At 34.7% G+C, this 22,388-nt stretch overlaps 2 protein-coding genes across 3 annotated transcripts; both read left to right on the forward strand.

Moving 5' to 3' along the window:
* The first annotated feature begins 1,836 nt into the window (after window positions 1–1,836).
* LOC149419692 (cytochrome P450 6a2-like) lies at window positions 1,837–14,107 on the forward strand. 2 transcript variants are annotated; one of them, XM_089636991.1, is made up of 5 exons: window positions 1,837–2,853; window positions 4,819–5,046; window positions 6,715–6,966; window positions 7,811–8,014; window positions 13,876–14,107. In XM_089636991.1, the coding sequence occupies exons 1-4, from the start codon at window positions 1,995–1,997 to the stop codon at window positions 7,972–7,974; spliced, it is 1,503 nt and encodes a 500-aa protein (XP_089493117.1). In that variant the 5' UTR covers window positions 1,837–1,994; the 3' UTR covers window positions 7,975–8,014; window positions 13,876–14,107. The 2 variants fall into 2 exon arrangements, with proteins under 2 accessions (XP_089493117.1, XP_089493116.1); XM_089636990.1 differs by lacking the exon at window positions 13,876–14,107 and having other exon boundaries at window positions 1,838–2,853; window positions 7,811–8,204.
* Window positions 14,108–17,300: 3,193 nt separating this feature from the next.
* LOC149419693 (cytochrome P450 6a2-like) lies at window positions 17,301–21,899 on the forward strand. Its single transcript, XM_089637523.1, has 4 exons — window positions 17,301–18,087; window positions 18,512–18,739; window positions 19,523–19,774; window positions 21,736–21,899. Exons 1-4 carry the CDS (start codon window positions 17,415–17,417, stop codon window positions 21,897–21,899), a joined length of 1,317 nt encoding a protein of 438 aa, XP_089493649.1. The 5' UTR covers window positions 17,301–17,414.
* The last annotated feature ends 489 nt before the right edge of the window (window positions 21,900–22,388 follow it).

Consider the following 22,388-nt stretch of genomic DNA (forward strand, 5'->3'; position numbering starts at 1 on the left):
TTAAGGGCGCTGTCAGTGCCTTTGCTCCTTGGCGACTTGGAGGTCGGTGCCTGGAGTAAACTGCTTCAATTGCGTCCGCACAGGACCGGCACTGAATCTACCTTATCACATTTGAAAACGAACTTAACCCTTAAATGCATACTGTTGCAAAACTGCAACATACCGTTCAAACCACCTTTAACTATTTGGTTTATACTTAATGCATGCCGTTTTAGAATTATCAAGTTCACGGTAATATATTTTATCGAGTGGCATCACCTTTTTTTTCTTTCGCGAATGTCAAATGTCACTTTTTCTTTAACAAAGTGAAGATTCTCGAAAATTGGTTGGAGGTTAGAATTACAGTTTTGTTTTGCTGTTATTATTTTGATTTTCTTAGGTAAGTAGATACAATAATACAATACTTATATGTAATAACTCGTATTTTTCCCGTATAATTATTAGTTTTGAGAATTTTTTTTAGTTTTTTTATTTTTTTTTTCATACGTAAATTGTTCATATTATTTTTTATTAAATACATGGTGTTGTAAAACTGCAACAATTTTTTTTAATCAAATATCATTAAAAAATTACAAAAAAATAAAATTCTTTATATTTCCTTGCATATGCATGTAAATATCTACAAAATATATTTTTTTCCAGAAAAATAAATAAATCATGCATTTAAGGGTTAAAGAAAAATAACTCGTTGCATCTTTAACTTGGTTCATTTATAAAATTTATTAAAAACGATAAAAGATGCATAAGTTTAGTTTTTTCCAATCAAAGTTAATTTTGAACGTTAGGAAATTATTAAAATAACCCAAATCAACAGCCTAAAAACTGGTTTTCTCCGGTAATGTTAAAATCTAGTGTTGTTTTTTTAAAGAACCTTTGAATTAGGTGGAATTCTACAACATTGCTATGTCTTTATTCCTATGTCTTTCTTCAAATTTACTTTGAATCATTCGAAGATAATTAAAGTACGACTCAAGATCTTTTTCTCCCAATAATCATTTGAAGATCCCATGGTCGCACCCACTACCTTCGGCGTTTTCATTGCTCCTTTTCTTTGATCAAATGGTCACCAAGCAAACCTAATGGATGAATGTTCATTTCTTTATCATTCTGTATGTGCCGTGTGAATGCGGAATGAAATAAAACTGAACGTTCACTCATTCCAATTCACTCGAGTGAACGTTCAGTTTTACTGGGGGTATTGTGATGGTAATAGGAGATTTTCAAATATCGTCAGGTTATCCGTAACGTTTGTCTATCCATAAATAAAATATTTTATTAAAAAATAAATCAAAGAAAAGTTTTATTCGTAAAATTTCAGTATCTTTACGACATTATTGTTTGTTATTATTATGTTATAAATTATATTAATACCCAACGAGATAAGAATAAAATTATCATCAAAACCAAGTTTTATACGTTAGTAACATGTCTAACGATTACGATTCCAACGCATCGTATTATGAAAAAAATCAGAAATGTCAAAGAATATGACAATGAATTCCGTTCTGGGGAGATATTTTGTTCAATATGCGTTCTGCCTTAAACCATTAATTATCTTGCGAAAAGTGAAAACGTTAAAAATCAGTAATCAGGTAATCAAAAACCATGTTTACTGAAAGATTAATAATAATACTTAGATGTCTGAAATACATATTTTTAAAGTTTTTCTAAGACGAATACAATAATCGTACAAATTTTTACCAGATACCCGCTACCGCAAACATGTTTAATCGCAACACTTCTTGACTGATTCACGCATGCAAATTACGAAATGAATAAATTATACCATTTTATGATCCCAACGAATTTTTCGCTATATAACGATGAAACGACACTTTTTAGACAATCTCCTACCTAACTAACTTATATGTATAACCTTGCGAAGATTTGAAGTTATGTTTTGTGTTCTTCGTTCCTAGTTCTGAGACGGTCGTTTTGTGAAACTTGAGAGTTGTTATTTAAAAAACGGAATTGTTGGAATACAAATCACTACAATGTTTGATTTATCGTATGCTAACTTGCTTTTGTTTATTTTATTCCTTGTTACTGTTTTGTATTTCTGGAATAAACACGCGTTTGGTTATTGGAAGAGACGCGGAGTGTACAGTCCACCGTCACAGTTCTTCATCGGACATTTAGGTCCAATTGCTCTAGGAAAGCAATCTTTGGGAGTTCGTCTAATGGACGTGTATACCCAAACGAAAGACCACGCGTATGTTGGAATACATCTGGCCGTGAAGAAAACTCTTGTTATCAATGATATGGACATGGCCAAGACTGTACTCTTGAAAGACTTTGATCACTTTTCATCCCATGGAATCAAACAAAATAAGGAAGCGAATCCTCTAGGAGAGCATCTGTTCAATCTGGAAGGAGAAAAGTGGAAGAAAATGCGTGTAAAATTGACTCCAACATTTACATCCAGCAAAATGAAATTCATGTTCGAGACCATGTTGACATGCTCCCAAGATATGATAGATTTCATCAAAGAAATGGTTGAAACAGGTGGGGTTAGTGACATCAAAGAGATAATTGCCAAGTTCGGAACAGATGTTATTGGGTCGTGTGCTTTCGGCATCCAAACTAACAGCTTCAAGCATCCAGATGCAGAGTTTAGGCGCGTGGGCAAGGAAATATTCGAGCCGACTTTCCTGAGGATGCTGTTGAATACTTTCATGTTCATCGCTCCTGACTTTGTGCCAAAGTTTCTCAGGAAGAGAGCACAGGGCGATATTGCGCAGTTTTTCACAAGAACTGTTAAGGAAACCATTGCTCATAGGGAAAATAATCACATTGTCAGAAATGATTTCCTACAACTCCTTATTGACATGAAAAACTCAGATGAGAATTCAGGTACGCTTCAAATATTTTTTATAGTTATCCTTTAAAATGTATATTTAGGTGCTATAATTTTGGAATATAACTGATCGGACGTAAAATCACATCCCTTAAATTAAATTGTGTGTCATTTGTTATAAATTTTCGCAATTCAGATATTAGGTTCGCTTATTAAAAAAGTAAAGTACGAACAATTATTTAAGCAGTGGCTATTCTTCCCCTGAAATGTGAACAAATGAACTCCAACTGAAAAAATGTAATAAAAAAATTTAAGATGTATATATTTACAGGTGCAAAAACATCAATAACGTCGTGTTTATTAATCATACCATTCTAGTTTACGACAAGTGTAAAACTGTCACTGTGTATAAAAAGTACAAAACTGTACTGTAATTGTAAATCGTCGAATGGACTGTCTCATAGGAAAAAAGTCAACAAGTAAAAAAAACGTTTTTTAGTATGATACACATATTTTTACTGGTGGTTTGACTGTGGATTGAACCTTCTTACCAGGAACTGGAGTTGACAACTTTACCGACCGAACAAAATCCCTCTAAATAAGAACGACATTTATTTCGTGTATATCAGTATTATTATTTTATTAATTTCGTTATTGCGAGTGTATTTTATCTACTTATATATATATATATATAGAAAACACTTTCTTTCTTTGTGACATTGCAACGCATGTCGGGCACCTGCTAGTTATAAATAAATACAAGCAAATAATTTACACACAATCACAAGAGACTTTTATTTACACATACAAACATAAGATGTAATAAACATTGCAGATATAAAAAACTAGAGAGAAATAAAAAAGTAATTACACGTGTAACTCACATAAAAGCACTAATTAATAAACTGCAGATGTCAACATAAATATTTAATTTTTCTGTTAGTCGTCGTTCCGGCGGTCTATTTTGCGGTAGTCATTTCGCATTTTTTTTTTGCGTAGTATAAACAAAGGTGCAAGAAGGTGAATCGCCTACCGCAGCACCAGGCTGCAGGCAGAACGCAGCAGCGGTCAGAGGCGGTGATTAATGGAGCATTGGCTCGTGCTGCTAAATGTACTGCCAGTTGCGTAACTCTGGGCGTGTTACGCCGCAAAGAAAAATAATACTCAAAAAACACAGTTATTTACATAAATGTGCACACAAAAAAGTAATAAATAATAATCGCAAAAATTATAGATCGTTACTTTCATGGAAGTTTTGATAACATGGTTCCGAACAAAACCCAGGACAATTGCTACCTTTCCTACAACAAAAAATTGAGTCTTTTCTTTCACGCCGTGTTTCTCAGCAAACTTAACATCTTTTTCTCTTAGTTTTGTGTTTTTTGGTATCTTTTTCAAAGAAAGATGGTAGATGTATTTTCACTATAGAAGATCGAGGGCGGGAGGGAACGGGACAAAGCAAGTTTTCTATGACCGACAATCTAAAATCGTTGAGCGTCATCTTTTTTTCACTGATTGCATTGTAAAAAGGATGGAATGCATTCTTCTTGAGAACTTCAAACAAACAAAAACAAAACAACAAAAAAACACCACCGTTATTAATTGTCACCGTGTGTACGCGGGTTTACATGCACGAGCGAGAGAAACGACCGCTATAGACTGAAACCCATAATGAAGCCACAGAAATACTGATCTCTGCTGAGATCAGTTATAACGCTGAGGCGGTAATATATATTAAGTTACCGATGCTCTTGTAGTTTTCTCTTCATTTACCGTAGGTATTATATAATCTGTACGCGCTAGTCGCGTTCTCAGCACCACACAAAATTTCGTAATACGCGCTAGGCGCGTATTCAGCACACAACGTGTCAAAAGAATTATGCACCCGGAAACAGAAACTCTAACTCAAATTTTTGTAATCGTTCATTGCAGAAGTGCTTGTTTTAAAATTGCTAATCTCTTCTTGACGTGACTAGTAACAAATTACCAAAATGGCACTGTAAATACACACATGTTTTCAGGAAACCACTTGACCATCGAAGAAATCGTCCCTCAGGTGTTTGTCTTCTTCATAGCTGGCTTCGAGACCTCCTCCACCGCTGCTACATACGCCTTCCTAGAACTGGCAAAGAACAAACACATTCAGGATAAAGCCAGGAAACATATTGACAAAGCCTTCGAAGCATGTGATGGGAAGATAACCTACGAAACAATCAACCAGTTGTCATATCTGACTCAAATTGTTAACGGTAAGAGAAATCTACATTTATACAGAATTGTTTCATCAGGTTCCTGTAATTAGCTTACATTAAAATGGATAGCATCTAGAGAATCATATAATCTATCAGCCCCTAAACATTTTTTTAGCAAATTGTCACATAAATATTTTGTGACAAGTGAAGTTCTTGCTTAATTGGGTTTATTTTGTCTATGGTGTTTTTTTTTCGAACTTTGGCAATATTTTGAAGGAAGGAAGGTCAGTTTTGTTCATGGGCACTTCCTCCCCGGCCTGCTTGGCCAGTGGGTCGTGGATCCAGTCACTCGCCTTTTAAGGGGTTTTAATCTGAGTTAATCATGTGAATAGAAGTTATTATTTTCTTTCAAAAAGGGCGCGGGGTGTTTATCCTTTCACGAATAGTTCGTGTTGGTTATTATTTCTAGTGGGGATTATGGAATCCCGCTTTTCATCCAGTGTTGGCCGTTGGTCATATTTGTAATACTCGTGTTTCGGAACTGAAACCGTAAATGGATCGGTCCTAGCTGTGGCTAGTAGTTGATGGCTGAGTATCCCCGCGTCGCGAAGGAACGGATTGCTGTTCCCGAAGTCTGTAAGATGAGTCTGGTTGCTTGCCTCGTGCTGCAGACCTGATGTTCCTGCAGGCACGCGTTGTAAGAGTTGCATCCTCCCGTGTCCACTAAGAGAAGGATGTCCTGGCCTTCGTTCCGGGTCCGTTCCCCGCTACCGAAAACAAGTTTTCGTTCGCCAACCGTTGTTATTCCTTCGTTTCTCGACCACGTAAAGTTAGTTTAGTTTGGTTCAGGAGTCCATCTGGTATGTGCCTTACTTTTATTCCTATTGTTACATGGTTATTATTTAGTACTCCTTTGTTGTAACTTTTGATGGTTTCAATATAATTTCTATTAAGAATTTACTCGTATTATTTCTGATCACCCAACTTACTTGACAGGAAATTAATCCCACAATCATGAAATTGAGGTCTTTGCTCTACCGTTTTTGTATACATTGGAATGTACCTACATTACATTTTACACCCCAACAAACTCTACTGTTACAAAATTTTCGTGATTTTGTGGATATTTCGATGACATTGATAAAATATGTGTTTACCATTCTGTTATGTAATTTAAATATTATTGTTATTATAAATTAGAGCACAAAGGTGAAAATGACGAAAAAGTAACAGAAGCGCTGTTGGGTTAGGTTAAGTTAGGTTAGGTTAGTTAAACTTGTCACACTATAGTCAAAAGCGAGTATCAGTGCGCGGGAACTCAATTCGGTAGTTACCGGTCGTACGGCGTTAAAACGATTCGATTTTGAATTGGACCTGAGAATGAAACCATTTTTTTTCTCTTCGTGTACCAACAAAATATAACATATAAATGGTGATACTTGGAATTCCCGACAGATCGGTTCTGACATTGAAAACCAATTGAATGATTGTGTTTTAAAAGTATCATTTAACGTGTAGGTTCTTTTTCGCATTTTTTTGTATTATTTTCGACTGCCTTAAGACAAATTTAGACTTTAATATTTGAGAAGTGATAGCTTTACTAATATTATAGTTTATTATATTATACTATAATATCTGTCTACATATGTTTATTTAAAACAATTCAAAGGGTCAAAGCATATACCTTGTCTTGACATGGAACTAAAAAAACATTATCTATTTCAGAATCACTGAGGATGTACCCTCCCTTACCATTCCTCTTCAGAAACTGCACCAAAGAATACAAAATAGCTGGAACTGATACAATTATTGAAAAAGGCACCATGGTTGTAATTCCCATCTTGGGTATTCAAAGAAATCCGAATATCTATCCCGATCCTCTGCAGTTTGAGCCAGACAGATTCTCACCAGAAAATGTATCCAAAAGACATCAGTATTCTCATCTTCCGTTCGGCGAGGGACCAAGAAATTGTATTGGTAAGTTATATTAAGTGGATCAAATAATATCAGTATGAGTGCTTTTGTGGTTGATGGGAAGTGTCCTAGGATGTCATTGTGGGTCATGGAGATAAGTATGGACTAAGATCTGGTGGTTAAGTTATTTTTTGCTAGCTAAATCTCGTTGGTACTTAATACGAAGGTAGCAGCTTTTTATTAAATTGATTTGAATTTGATGATAATCAAGGGCGATTACTCGAGGATGAGAATCTTGGGTATGCTACCCTTTTTGTAAGTAGTGTCTCTGCACGATCATAGTGTACTTGAAGTAAAATACTATCAGAAAAATCCGGAATAAAATAAAGTAAGACGTTTGTGCCCCAGTACCGTCCAACTCAATGGTTATTTCAAAGAGTAAAATCAACAAAATTTTGACAAATAGAAAAATTAAGCTACCTAAAACTGAATTTTGAATAACTGGAGGTTTTTGATGAGACCGTATGAAAGTAAAATGAAGTATTACTGCAGAAGAACAAACACGTTTGGAAAGATCTTTTCGCCTTAAATTAATGAAATACTTGGATTGTAAATAGTCGAGAGTATAATGACTTATTTTAATAATTCCTCTGAAATGAATTACACGTGTTTGCATTACAAAAGGCTTCACAGAAATTTTATTTCCAAGGATCCTCTTCAAATAAATGCGTAGACCTTTATGGGACAATTTGCTATTGGCGACTTCTGCAAATGTTATTTCGACTGTGAGACACTTTTCGATAGTCTTTTTTTCCCTTCCCTTTTGTTTTGATGAGTCTTGTAAATCTAAATCATAATTAATGTGATTTATAAGTTTATTAATCAACGTTGATGTTCCTACCTCTAGGGAGCCGTTTTGGCATGATGCAAGTGAAGTTGGCCCTATTCACCATTCTTCGTAGTTTCCACGTGGACCTAGTACCTGAGAGCAGTGGACCTGTGAAGTTCGAACCCAAGGCCTTCCTGCTGCATACCCAGGGGGACATGTTGTTGAAATTTACACCTATATAAAGCAATAATAATTCTGTATACTTGAAAAATCAATTATAGATTTCCTAACTAAGCTTATACATCATGTATTTAATAATTAACAGTATAGTTACTACACATTACATAATGATAATATGCCGCGTTTTCAGTGGCGGCTCTTCTTTTAAGGTCATTTGGGCAATGACCTCCCAAAAATATGCTGCAATAGTATTAATATAAAAAAAGAATTAAATAAACTACCCGATTGTAAATTAATTTTTTATTCGTGCAGATTTTTCAATTTGTTCCAGTGCCATCTAAGGTTCAAATGAGAAGCTAATTTTATCTTATTTAATTTTATCCCAAACCAATCTCCTTTCTTTATCTTTGCCATAGAGACAATGGAGGTAAACACTCATGTCTAACGTATGCTTAATATCATATGAAATTTATTTTTAAGGTGGTTTTGGACATGACTGCGGTGAGATAGAGATATCTACGACCTGGGATTATTGTTATATTAGAGGGAGGTGAGAAAAAATGTCAGTCGAAAACTTTTGTATGATAAACGATAGCCATCTTAAAATTGAAAATTGATTCAGGAAATTATGAAATTGTCTATGTAATTTGCATGGAATAATTTAAAATGTGTAATTCTGTGGATATCGTATTGAATCTTTACAAACGTATTCAAATAAAGTGACAATTAGTTTGTGTTACAAGAGCGAAAAATAAGAGCTTGAACGCCAGCGACGCCTTTTTCGTTTACTGTCACACTTTACGGATTTACAGAAGGAAATTTCAGAACACCAATATTTGTCACTATTTACACTCGTGGACACGGAAATCTCAACCGCTTCGAAAGACACAACATTATCTGAGATTGCGTAAAAATCTTTTGGAGAAGAATCAGAATTTTTGTTTTAAAAAACCGTTGGCGGTAGAAATATTGAATAAAACGGCGTTGCTTCATCGCATGCGTACACGCCTAGCTGTTGGCGGCAGATTTCACGGAGGGACGAATCGCGCGGCAATTTGAACACTGAAAAAAGTTAAGAGGAGAAGAGAAGCCGAAATCAGGTAGAAACAGATATGCTATCTCTCACCAAGGAATATTCTGGATAATAAACGTCACTACATAATATATATTAAATTTGATATTAATTTTCTTCCATTGAACTTCCACTTCTTGACTCCTATAGCCGCCTATACGAGTGGGCAATTTTAAATCATTTGCTTTCTATACCTAGGAAAACTTTTCATCAGTTCAAAGTATAAAGATCACTCTTTTAATAAATCATCGGGAATAGATGACATGTGCTGCAAAGACAAAGGCAAATTAATAAAAATGAATAGTACCAATTTTCTAAATAAATAAAATTAGTCTGGTCAAATAGCCCCATTTTAAACATTTTCGCCTCATCTCCGACTACTTTCACCACTACCTCCCCTCGTCATCCAAAGATGATGTTCTTTCTCCCTCTTCTATCTTACCTATAAATACACTGTAACTCAATTTAACACTGTAAGAAATTTTATATGTTTTTTTATATAACCCCGATGAAGGTTAATCATTAGGGGAGAGAGGGGCTAGTTGTAACATTTTTTCCTTCTTTCGATGGAGTGACTAAACTATTGAGTATTTTAATTGAAAAAAGCTTTTAAATGAGTAATCATATATTTGAAAATATATTCTCACTATATTTTTTCCTGAATCTATAATAAATTTGTATTTATAACACTTTTTGTGGAAAAAGTCGCTTGTTACAACTTACCCCGTTTTTGGGGCAAGTTGTAACTAGTGTGGGGCAAGTAGTAACGTCATATTAAAACAACAGGTTTTGTTTAAGGCTTGTATTATAAAACCAACGAACACATAATAAGACAATTGTATTTCTTACGAACTCATGAGGTGAATACTTATCGTTTTCTTTAACAACAATAGTCATCTTTGGACTCGTATAGCATATACTTAGGTTAATTAAAATTATTAATAAACTCAATCATCAGTGAAAACATTTTTTATAATTTGCACTTATAATCGACATAAATTTTTCTTTTTATAAGAATTCTTTAATTTTTGTATTTACTCAACTATCACAATCAATGTGGCATGCTACATGGGCTTTAAAAAATGAAAACAAACAAATCTTACATTATTTTTGGTCAAAAGTTTAAAGAAATTAATTCAAACAACTAATTTCCTCAACCTTCGCTGCTTATGCTTCGTCTTCATCAGATTCACAGTTTATACAAATGTACGAAACAGGATCACCTCTTACACATTTAACGTGTGACCACAGTTTACAGATCATACAATCGACCCAATCTTCTTTGTCTGATTTGCTATATTCTTCTCCGCAAATCAAACATAACCAGGCTTCTTCTTCAGAATCTAAGTCTTCATTGAAAACTTTTTTCTTCACTTAATCAATCTTGGTCTTTTCAGGTCTATTCGCCTTTGTTTTACCAACCTTTACTCATGTGCAGGCTTGGGGCAAGTTGTAACAGGTTACTACTTGCCCCTTAAATTTTGCTACAACTAGCCCCAAACCGAAATTGCTGAAATTTTTATTTATAAAAAAAAAATGATTGGCTTTGGTTATGTGAAAGTACCATAATACCATGGCTTAATAAATGCTTAACAAAATTTAATAGAAATATTTTTCAATTTGACACAGTGTGATCTTGAAATCAAAATTTACTAAATAATATTTTTTAGGTTACCTGGCAAAAAAACGCACTCCTGCAGAAAACCGGTCACGGCGCTCTCCCGCACTGTACTGACTGTGCTTACGTCGTAAGCCGTATCTTAAAGGGCACGTTGAGTTCAAAATCGAAACAAAATATTTGAAACCGGCTGAGTTATTAAGCTGTTACTACTTATCCCCGTTACAACAAGCCCCTGGCTCCCCTACTTATAAAATTTTCGACGATCATATTATCAACGTTTGATTTTTGCGGTTCAGTAAAATACAATACGTTACTAAATATACAAATAAAGGTCAACAATCTACAGATACGTTCAGCATACAATCACCAAATCAAGTAGAGAAATATCAATCTGTACGTTACATCTGCAGCTCCGAAGCAGTATGGAAGATTATATCATTCAACGTGCCTGAGCCACGAGCACCCACGATTACTTGCCTTGACGTTCATTTAGAAAATGGACAGAGAGTTTATTTCACTGAAAATGATGTTAACGTTGTTGTTACTAATCCGCTGGATACAAAACTAACAGCATTTTTTAAAGTTGTGTGCTCAAGACAATTTCGCAAAAATACAGACATATGATAAAGTTCCAAGCTATTACACGTGGATTCAGACTGGCAAAACCTTCCGACGGAGAAAGAAAGGTATTCTAGTTGACGGCTTTCCTGAACAAATTGTTGGGATGAAAAATATAGACCCTCCCAAGAGCATCTGTTTTTTTTAACTCTAGGAAAGTAACTACGTGTTATCGCGACAAAGATTGCTACATTTGTAAGTACGCCGCGGCGGCTTTTTTGCGTCCGGCAAATAGTTTTGTTGCAATTGATTTTTCAAATTGCGATATTTTCTAAGATATTAAAACCATTAATTTATTTTCATTTATTTATTTGTTAGGACATACACAGTACAATAAAATACAGCTAGATATTTTTAGTTATTACATAGTTGTAGTACCTATTACGTATGTCTATAAAATATCATTCCGTAATTTCGCCTGAGATTGTTATGAAAGGAAAGAAGTGTGTGGATAGATAATAAATAAATGAATCGAAAACAAGAATTATAATAAGCTCACGAATTGTAATTGAGTGTTAATACATAGAAGTTTTGAAAAATGATGTGAAAGTATTTTTGAAATATGTCATGCTAAGAAATTTAATAAGTTAGTTTTGTATGTTAGAAAGGAATCATGAAAGATGTCAAAATGTAGTAATTTTTCGTAATGGGTGTATGTTGTGATTGCGCGAGCAATTACTGAGTTTTTTGCTGCATTGGTATTGTTGGCTTCAATATGAAATAGTGTAGTGTGCCTGGTACGCCTTGTTGGAACATTTAAACCAATGACGGATAGCAATTCGGGACTATCAATTTTATTATTTAGCAGATTATGTAGAAACAACAGGTCTGACAATGTGTGTCTTTTTTGTAAAGTTAACATATTATTTCTAGGTTTGTTGTATTTCTTGAGTAAATGTTTCGAAAATTTATTCTTTATACTTTCTACTAAATCTATGTATACCTTATATTGAGGATTCCATATTGTGGAAGCTTACTCCAGTGGACTTCTGTCCAATGAACAAAACAAAATTTTCAGAGTCTTAGCACTTTTGAAAACTTTGCATATTCTTAATAAGAAACCTAGCATTCTGTAGGATTTTGAAATAATGTGTTCAATGTGCTGGTCAAAAATTAATTTGCTATATAAGTAAACACCTAGATCTTTACACGTAGACATAGGTTGTAAAGGTTTGTTATTCAAGTTGTATGGATAGATGATTTTGTTTTTATTTCTAGTAAATGTAATCGAGTGACACTTAGATATGTTTAAGGACAGTTAATTTGATTCACAATATACGCACAAATTATCAAGATCGCTTTGCAATTCCATAAAATCGGATAAACACTGTATAGCTTTATAAATTTTCATGTCATCCGCGTATAAAACAAAGTAACTATTTTTAAAGCATACATAAATGTCATTTATATAAATATTAAATAAGAGTGGTCCAAGATGCGACCCCTGGGGCACACCTGAGATGATTTCCGTTAAGCAAGATGCAAAACCATTGACAACCGTGATTTGGTGCCGATTATTGACGTATGATGCGATCCATCTATAGAGGTCACCGTGAATTCCTAGACCTAATAACTTTTGTAAAAGAATATAATGATTAACACGGTCAAATGCTTTAGAATAATCCGTATAAATGGCATCTACCTGGCATCGCATATCCATTTGAGCATGAAGAAAATTTGTAAAAAATGCAAGATTTGAAGTTGTGGAGCGATTTTTCATGAAACCGTGTAGATTATTTAAGAGTGAGGGTGAGACAGTAGAATATAATTGATCGAAAATAATTTTTTCCAATACTTTACTTAGGATCGGTAATTTGGATATAGGTCGATGGTTAGAGACATCATTTTTACTGTTATTTTTATATATATTGGGGTAATCAAGGCTGTTTTCCACTTGTCGGGAAATGTTCCTTCAGATAGCGATAGTTTGAAAATAACAAAAATTGGGGGTGTCAATTGTTTACTACAGTAATTTATGAAGATCCCTGGAAGTTGATCATCCCCTGGTCCCTTTTTGATATCAATGGACTTAAGGTATTTGAATGTGATGTCTTCATTGATTTCGATTGAGTTGATTATGCGATATGAATTAGAGCAAAGACTGGAATTGCTTGTATGTGCAGGTTGAACATTCCAAAATACAGATCCAAAATACTCAGAAAATAAGTTGGCTACTCTTCTACTGTCATTAGCAGTTTTTTCATCGTAAATCATATGATCAGGGATGGCAGGAGATTTTCTTTGAGAATTGACGTAGGACCATATTTTTTTAACATTATGCTGTATGCCGGATTCTATCGTAGAAATGTAGGTTTTGTAAGCTGCTGAAGCGACTGTTTTTGCCTTTTGCGAAGCAATGAAAATGAGAGATAATCAAGGGAGTTTCAATGGCGCTTCCATTTTCTAAAGAATTTTTATTTTTCGTTTGTTATTTTTATATTAATTTAGGTGTGTTAATTGTATAGTTATAGTAATAATAGTATGTGTGTATGTATATAATTGATCATTAACATCCTGTTGACAAACTGCTTTATTGCAAGAGAGAGGGTGCTTTATTGCAGGTTAACGGGATTGTAGCTTGAAAACAAATAAAAAATAAAAATAAAAAAAGGCTGCCGTGTACCATAGTGGGTATTTTCCAGATTTCACAACTTTCTTAGGAATAAACGCTTCGATAATCTGTTCAATTATAACATAAAACGAATTTAACGCTGTATTTACATCCGGTGCATTTATAACGGTTGACCAGTCGGTTTCTTTCAGTCTCTCTTTGATCTCTGCATAATCTGCTTTATGAAATAATTTTATTGTTCGAGGAGTTGAGAGGGTTGCAATAGTGGATGGAAATTTTAGTTCTACAATCAATGATTTATGATGAGCATCTTTTTTAACTAATGGGTGGTCGGCAAGCGACACATTAACTGAAGTGTTACATAAGACGAGGTCTAAAATTCGACCGTATTTGTTAGGTAAATTGTTAAATTTGCAAAAGATAAGCAGTTAAGTAACGCGAGTGCGCATTGATCTCTATTACTTGGCATTTGTTGATTATTCCATTCGATATTGGGCATGTTATAGTCGCCAATGATTAAAAACTTGTCATTGGGAAAACGGATTGTTAAGTCAGAAATAGTATTGCTATGACTGGTAAATAATGCTGATCTTTCTGATGATGTTAATTTTGGACCGACGCTAGGTAAATACACGCAGCACATATAAATATTATAACAATGACGATTCGATTTTGATGTATTGACAATTATCCAGATATCCTCAGCGTCTGATTTCCAAGAGTGAGGGGTAACAAAAAATTATTTTTCCTATGAGTACGCCTCCGCCAGTTGATTTACTAGTGCGGTGTATATCCCTATCATTTCTGTAAACAGAATAGCGATTATCGCATAATTCCTCATCTCGGATACTATCAACCAACCAACTTTGTGTAATGAAGATCAAGTCATAATTTTTGAGCAGTATATTTTGATGAAATTTCAGTGTTTTCGAGCGCAAACCTCTTGAATTATGATAAAAAATCATTAATGAATCATGCATTGAGAATTTTCGGTAATTAGATTATTATGTTCGGTTTCTGTAGAATATATTTGAAGAATATTATATTCTAGAGTTATGTTATTAGTCATGAGTCCACTGGGCTTAGCAAAGCACAACATACTATTATTATCAATTAAAGTGAGTGAGTATATTATAGAATGTAGTAGTGAGCAGTTAGTTTAATTATTAGCATGTGGGGTTAGTGTAAAAAGGGTGATATTGAAAAAATTATGAAAAAAAATACGAAAAAAATAGTAGTTATGAGAGGATAGGTGGTTAAACATTGCAATGGTAGTTAGATAAGGTTTTTTTAGCTGTAATTCGCATGAAACGTGTATGGGATGTGATGTTTCGTTTTTCCGTAGGTAGATTTTTGCGCTTCTTATCCATAAAAACTGATAGTTGTGTTCGTTTTTAAAGGCTTTATCGCACCTCAATATAGATTTATTCTTTCGCGTGAGATGGTCGTTGACGAAGATCCTCTGGTCAGCTTCAACCATCTCGATGGCCTTGGTAGTGATTGCTTTTCTTTTCTTGATGGCTGCGACAAATTTGTCCTTCTTTTTCGGAGAAGTGAATTTGGCGATTATGTTACCCGGACGTTTATCTGTCGTGTCTTGTGTGCGATGGCGCTTACTGATTCTGCTAACGTATTCAATGTCGCTTTGATAGAGAGGGCATCCAATGACTGTTGCGATATTCGAAATCATGGTAGGTAGATTCTTGTTGGTGGTCTCAGGCATTCCATGTATTTCTATATTGTTGGATAGAAGTTCCTGGTCCCTTTCGTTGTTTCCCCTCTCTAACATGTTAACTGTTTGTTTTAATTCTGAGACCTCCATTTCTAGCTTATCTATTTTAGCTAATTTTTCGTTTATAGATTTCATATTACTTGAAAAATCTTCTTTAAAATCTTTATTATTATAAATGATGACTTTTTCGAATTCTGCCATTTTAATGCTCATTTTTTTCTATTTGTATCGCCATTTTTCTAAAATCAACAGTTAGGAGTACGTTGCTTTGATCTGAGTAGCAGGATTGGGTATCTAAATTGTCCAGGGTTTGAATACAATTATTGCACTCCCACGCATTTTTTCTACCTTGTGACATGCGTTTAAAAACACTTGCCGGAATATCAGCGCATTCGAAATGGATGGTGCATTTGCAGGTTGAACACTTTATACACTCAGCCACTTTCAGCTGCTTAACGCAATATTTGCATGTTGTATCTATCTTATGTTTGGCTTGTGGCTGCAATAGGTTACAATACTGTGGGTAGCTTGAAGATTTTTGAAGAATAACTAAAACTCTAGATTTAGCCCTTTTTACACTCCAGACAAGCACTCACTTTCGTAGTTTAAGGCACTTTTACGAATATCATCAGCTTGTATAAAAATTGTAGGATAAGGGTCGATGTTTTTAGAAGAAAATATAAGATTAATAGGGAGCGAAATGACAAACGTCAGACTTGTGCTGATTGTTGTGGTCGTGTTGTATAATATATTAAGTTACTAATATCATTCATTGGATAAGGATTAAATCTATATAGTTCAAGTAAGCTTCGCGTCTTTTTTTGCCTTAATTTAAATCTATGATATCTTTTAAGATATTCATTTTAATTTTATATTATGTAGGGCATTATTAATCTACATTAAATGCTCAACGTAACTAACACATTTAATTAAATAAGAATTGATAATACGTTGTTCAAAATAGATACGTAAATATTAATTAATGTGTAACAGATACAAATGGTTACTGTGGGTAATCCTTTAAAGATAGATACCATTGCTTACTTTTCTGTAGACCTTTTTATGATATACAATTCCGTTATATTACATCATTTATCATTAGCAATGAAATCCCGCGAAAATGCATTTTTACATGGTGATTAAGTGAATTTATTTTATACTATTTATTAGAATGGGATAGATTAGATTAGGGATGTTTGATAAACGCAATTTCTAGAACTATAAACAGTGAATGTCATTACAAAAAAAATGATCGGAAAGTAAACGCTCGGACTCTTATGATGCGACACTAATGCATTGCACACTTGCGAAGTGCTAAGTTGGGTATTATGTTAGTCTTTCAAAGTCAAAGATCATGTTATATACATTGCTTTATTTGCTGTTTAAATTTTATTCATAACCGTCACCGTTTAAATGTTTAATCGCAACTCCACTTGACTGATATGTGCATGCACATTACTCAATTCATAAATAATAACATTTTATGATCCCTTTTATGATTTATGATAAAGATTGTTTAGCTATCTCACAATGAAACGACACATTTTAAACAATCTCCTACCTAACTTACTTATAATTATAACCTTGCGAAGGTTTGAAGTTATATTTTGTGTTGTTCGTTCCTAGGTCTGAGACGGTCGTTTTAAGGAATTTGAGAGGTGTTCTTTTAAAAACGGCATTGTGGGAAAACAAATCACTAAAATGATTGATTCATCATATGCGTACTTGGTTCTGTTTATTTACTTCTTATTTACCGGTTTATATTTCTGGAATAAAAATACATTCGATTATTGGAAGAGACGCGGAGTGTACAGTCCTCCGACAAGGTTCTTGATCGGACATTTAGGTCCAGTCGCTCTAGGAAAGCAATGTATGGGAGTTCGTCTAATGGACTTGTATACCCAAACTAAAGACCACGCCTATGTTGGTATACATCTGGCCATAAAGAAAATTCTTCTTATCAATGATCTAGACATGGCCAAGACTTTACTCTTGAAAGAATTTGATCACTTTTCGTCTCATGGAGGCAAACAAAATAAGAAAGCGAATCCTCTAGGAGAGCACCTGTTTAATCTGGAAGGAGAAAAATGGAAGAAAATGCGTGTAAAACTCACTCCAACATTCACATCTAGCAAAATTAAGTTCATGTTCGAGACCATGTTGACTTGCTCCCAAGATATGATAGGTTTTATCAAAGGAATAGTTGAAGCAGGTGATGTAAGTGACATCAAAGAGATATTTGCCAAGTTTGGAACTGATGTTATTGGGTCTTGTGCTTTCGGCATCCAAACTAACAGCTTCAAGCATCCAGATGCAGAGTTTAGGCGCATGGGAAAGAAAATCTCTGATCCTACTTTCCTGACGATGGTAGTGAACACTTTGTTGTTCATAGATCCTAACTTTGTGCCAATGTTTATCAGGAAGAGAGCAATGGGCGATATTGCGCAGTTTTTTACGAGGACTGTTAAGGAAACTATCGCTCATAGGGAAAATAATAACATTGTCGGAAATGATTTCCTACAGCTCCTAATTGACATGAAAAACTCAGATGAGAAATCAGGTACGTCCCCAATATGTATAGTTATCCTTGACATATAGATATATGTAGGTACTTCAAATCTGGAAAAATTACTGATCTGACGTAGAAATAAAAATAAACATTAAAAAAACCAAATTACTTTAAATTTTTCACTTCAGATTCCAGATACGTCTAATAAAAAAGTGAATTTCAAACATTAATATAAGCAGTGGCTGTGCTGTAAAAACTGAAAAAAATTCATTAAAAAAATGATAAGATATATATCTCAGGAAGAAATTCAAAGAGATGTATTTAAAAATATTAGGTATTCAGAAATAGAGTAAATAACCAATAGTTTCTTCATTATTTACTTGAGCAGTGCTTTTTTTCAATGTTGTTTATCTGTTACCAATGTTAATAGTTACGATTCACTAAAATAGCTATGTAAAGACAATTATGTTCTTAGGAAACCACTTGACCTTCGAAGAGATTGTCCCTCAGGTGTTTGTCTTCTTCGTAGCCGGGTTCGAGACCTCCGCCATTACTGCTACATACGCCTTCCTGGAACTGGCGAAGAACAAACACATCCAGGATAAAACCAGGAAACATATTGACAAGGCCTTCGAAGAGTGTGATGGGAAGATAACCTACGAAACAATTAACCAGTTGTCATATCTGACGCAAATTGTTAACGGTAAGAGAAATCTACATTTAGTTGTTTCACCAGGTTTCCGTAATTAGCTTACATTAAAATGGATAGCATCTAGAGAATCATATAATCTATCAGTCCCTTAAAAATTGTAACGGACGTACTGCTCCGTGATCGGACGCGGTCGCCCCATATTAAAATCCTTTATTTTCCTTAACTTTGCCTGTCTTTAAATTTAATAAACTGGAGTAAATTATGTAAAAATGAAAATGTCAATGTATGAAAAGATAACTTGTATAACCCTCTGTTTGTAAAAATGTAATGTAAATGAATATATAAACAATAAATGAAACGTCGGAGCTTGGCTAGGAGACACGGGCAGAGAAGTATACCGAGAGAGCTGGTGGATTAGTAGCATTTAATTAGTATAGCATTTAATTCGGGCACGGTTATGAGAATCGTGCTTATACGAGAGGGAACGTTCGGCCGCGACCCGAAGCAAAGGGCCGTGCGCCGTCATAGCGTACGAGGTGGTTTGCCGCCCGAACGTTCCACCAGCGCGATTCTGAGGACCGTGCCCGAACAAAGAGAGGCCTTTATTATATTATACTTTGATATCTGTCTACATATGTTTATTTAAAACAATTCAAAGGGTCAAAGCATATACCTTGTCTTGACATGGAACTAAAAAAACATTATCTATTTCAGAATCACTGAGGATGTACCCTCCCTTACCATTCCTCTACATATGTTTATTTACAACAATTTTCTCGGGTCATACATATATCTCGTCTTGTTATGGAACTAAAAAATCATTATCTATTTCAGAAACACTGAGGATGTACCCTCCTTTACCATTCCTCTTCAGAAACTGCACCAAAGAATACAAAATAGCTGGAACTGACACAATTATTGAAAAAGGCACCATGGTTGTAATTTCCATCTTGGGTATTCAAAGAAATCCGAATATCTATCCCGATCCTCTGCAGTTTGAGCCAGACAGATTCTCACCAGAAAATGTATCCAAAAGACATCAGTATTCTCATCTTCCGTTCGGCGAGGGACCAAGAAATTGTATTGGTAAGTTATATTAAGTGGATCAAATAATATCAGTATGAGTGATTTGTGGTTGATGGGAAGTGTCTTAGGATGTGATTGTTAAGAGTGATAATGATATAAGTATGGACTAAGATTCGGTGGTAGAGTAGCAGATTTTCGTTAAATTGATTTGAATTTGGTGTTAATCAAGTGCGATTACTCGAGGATGAGCACAGGCATATCTTGGGTATTCTACAATTTTTGTAAGTAGTATCTCTGCAAGATCATAGCGTTCTAGAAGTAAAAATACTACTACGTACTAGAAGAAAAATCCGGAATAAAATAAAATAAAACGTTTGTGCCCCAGTACCGTCCAACTCAATGGTTATTTCAAAGAGTAAAATCAATAAAATTTTGACAAATAGAAAAATTAAGCTACCTAAACCTTAATTTTAATAACTGGAGGATTTTTGGAGGAGACCGTATGAACAAATTCCCTCAAAGTAAAATAATGTATTACTGGAAAAGAACAAACACGTATGGGTAGAAATTGCGAAAGTTCTTTAAATTTGATCGTTTCACTAATGTACTTTGCGCCTTAAATTAATGAAATTTATTTATTTATTTTATTTATTTATTATTTATTTATTGGATCATTTTTATAGCGCCGCTTTTGTGAAATATCACCTCAGGGGCGCTGTACAGTTAATGCAAATATTACAAAAAAAATATATAAATATTACAAATTGAAATTGAAATTAAGTTAAATAAAATGAAGTACAGAAACAGGTGACACGGAGATGGAGAATCTGCTGCAAGAATCCTAGGTGGTGAGGAAACTGGACCAGCTTCTGCGGCGAGAGAGTCCACCGCGTTCACCAACAGTGCCAGCACGAGGTTCGTCATCCGTCCAGGTATGTTTCTGCTGCTTATAGAGCGCTGACACAATGTCCTCTCATGGATTCCAGACCTTGGCAGCACCGCTGTGACATTCGACGAAGGTAGAGGATGGAGACTCTGCAGCAAGAATCCCAGGTGGTGAGGAAACTGGACCAGCTACTGCAGCGAAAAAGTGCACTGCGCCACCAACAGTGCCAGCACCAGGTTCGTCATCCGTCCAGGTATGTATCTGCTGCTAATTAAGCGCTGTCACAGTATTCTCACATAGATAACAAACCTTGACAGCACCGCTGTGACGTTCGGAAAGTCCATCTCCTTGTACACTTGTTTCTGGTGATTATGTTAGTGGTGCATTGTTCCGCAATAAAAGGCGGCGGACGGGATAATAAATCACCTTGGGCACTTGTTAGGGCTTTCAGAGTTTCCAAGAATAACATTGAAAACATCTGGCGTACCTACAGTTACCGATTCTCGTCCCAAGTTCAACCTCAGCGAATTTAGAATATTTTTAGCACAATTTTCGATTATTCATTTTTGAAACACTGCACTCTAGTCACATTACTATTAAGTTCTGATTACTAATTGGTAAGTTAATTTAAAATGTTGATTCACTGATTTTTAAAATAACTTCAAAGGGATGTTGCCTCGTTTCCCTTGAAAATACTAAAAAAACACAAAGCGGTTGGAGACGGCATGACGCGTCCAGCTGCCACAAAGGGCGCTAAATAACAGTACTTGGATTGTTCAGTTGTACAGAATTACTTAGATTGTTGTAGATGCAGATTGATGAACAGAAATACTTGGATTGTTAATGGTGGAGGGTATACTGACTTATTTAAATATTTCCTCTTAAATGAATAACACGTGATTCATTACAAAGGGCAACACAGACATCTCATTTCCAAGGATCCTCTCCAAATGAATGAGTAGACCTCTATGGGACTATTTGTTATTGACGACTTCTGCAAATGTTATTTTGACTGTGAGACACTTGTTGTTAGTCCTTTTTTCTGTCCCTTTTGATTTGATGAGGCTTGTTTATCTAATTCATAATTGATTTGATTTATAAGTTTATTAATCAACTTTGATGTTTCTACCTTTAGGGAGCCGTTTTGGCATGATGCAAGTGAAGTTGGCCCTATTCACAATTCTTCGTAGTTTCTACGTGGACCTAGTACCTGAGAGCAGTGGACCTGTGAAGTTCGATCCCAAAGCCTCCCTGCTGCATACCCAGGGAGACATGCTGCTGAAATTTACACCTATATAAAGCAATTATAATTCTGTATACTTTTGTAAATACTTTGTTGAGATGTTTTGTGATTTTGTCATTTCAAGAAAACCATCAGCTTACAATATTATTGGCTTATACAAGTGCAATTTACATAACTGAAAAATCAATTACAGATTACCTTACTAAGCTAATACATCATGTATTTAACAGTATAGTTACTACACATTACATATGATAATATGCCGCGTTGGCAGTGGCGGCTCTTCTTATAAAGTCGTTTGGGCAATGACCTCCCAAAAATATGCTGCAAGAGTTTTAATATAAAAAAAGAATTTAATAAACTACCCGATTATTAATTTAGTTTTTATTCGTGCAGATTCGTACGTTTTTTGATTTGTCCCAGTGCCATCTAGGATCCAAATGAGAAGCTATTGCATATCCTAGCGTGGATCACTTTTAATTTTATCCCAAACCAATCTCATTTCTTTATCTTTGCTATGGAGACAAAGGAGATAAACACTCTTG

Source organism: Hesperophylax consimilis, chromosome 11 (genome assembly GCF_061612785.1).
Source record: "Hesperophylax consimilis isolate HC1 chromosome 11, BYU_Hcon_1.0, whole genome shotgun sequence".
In the NCBI taxonomy this organism is placed as follows: domain Eukaryota; kingdom Metazoa; phylum Arthropoda; class Insecta; order Trichoptera; family Limnephilidae; genus Hesperophylax; species Hesperophylax consimilis.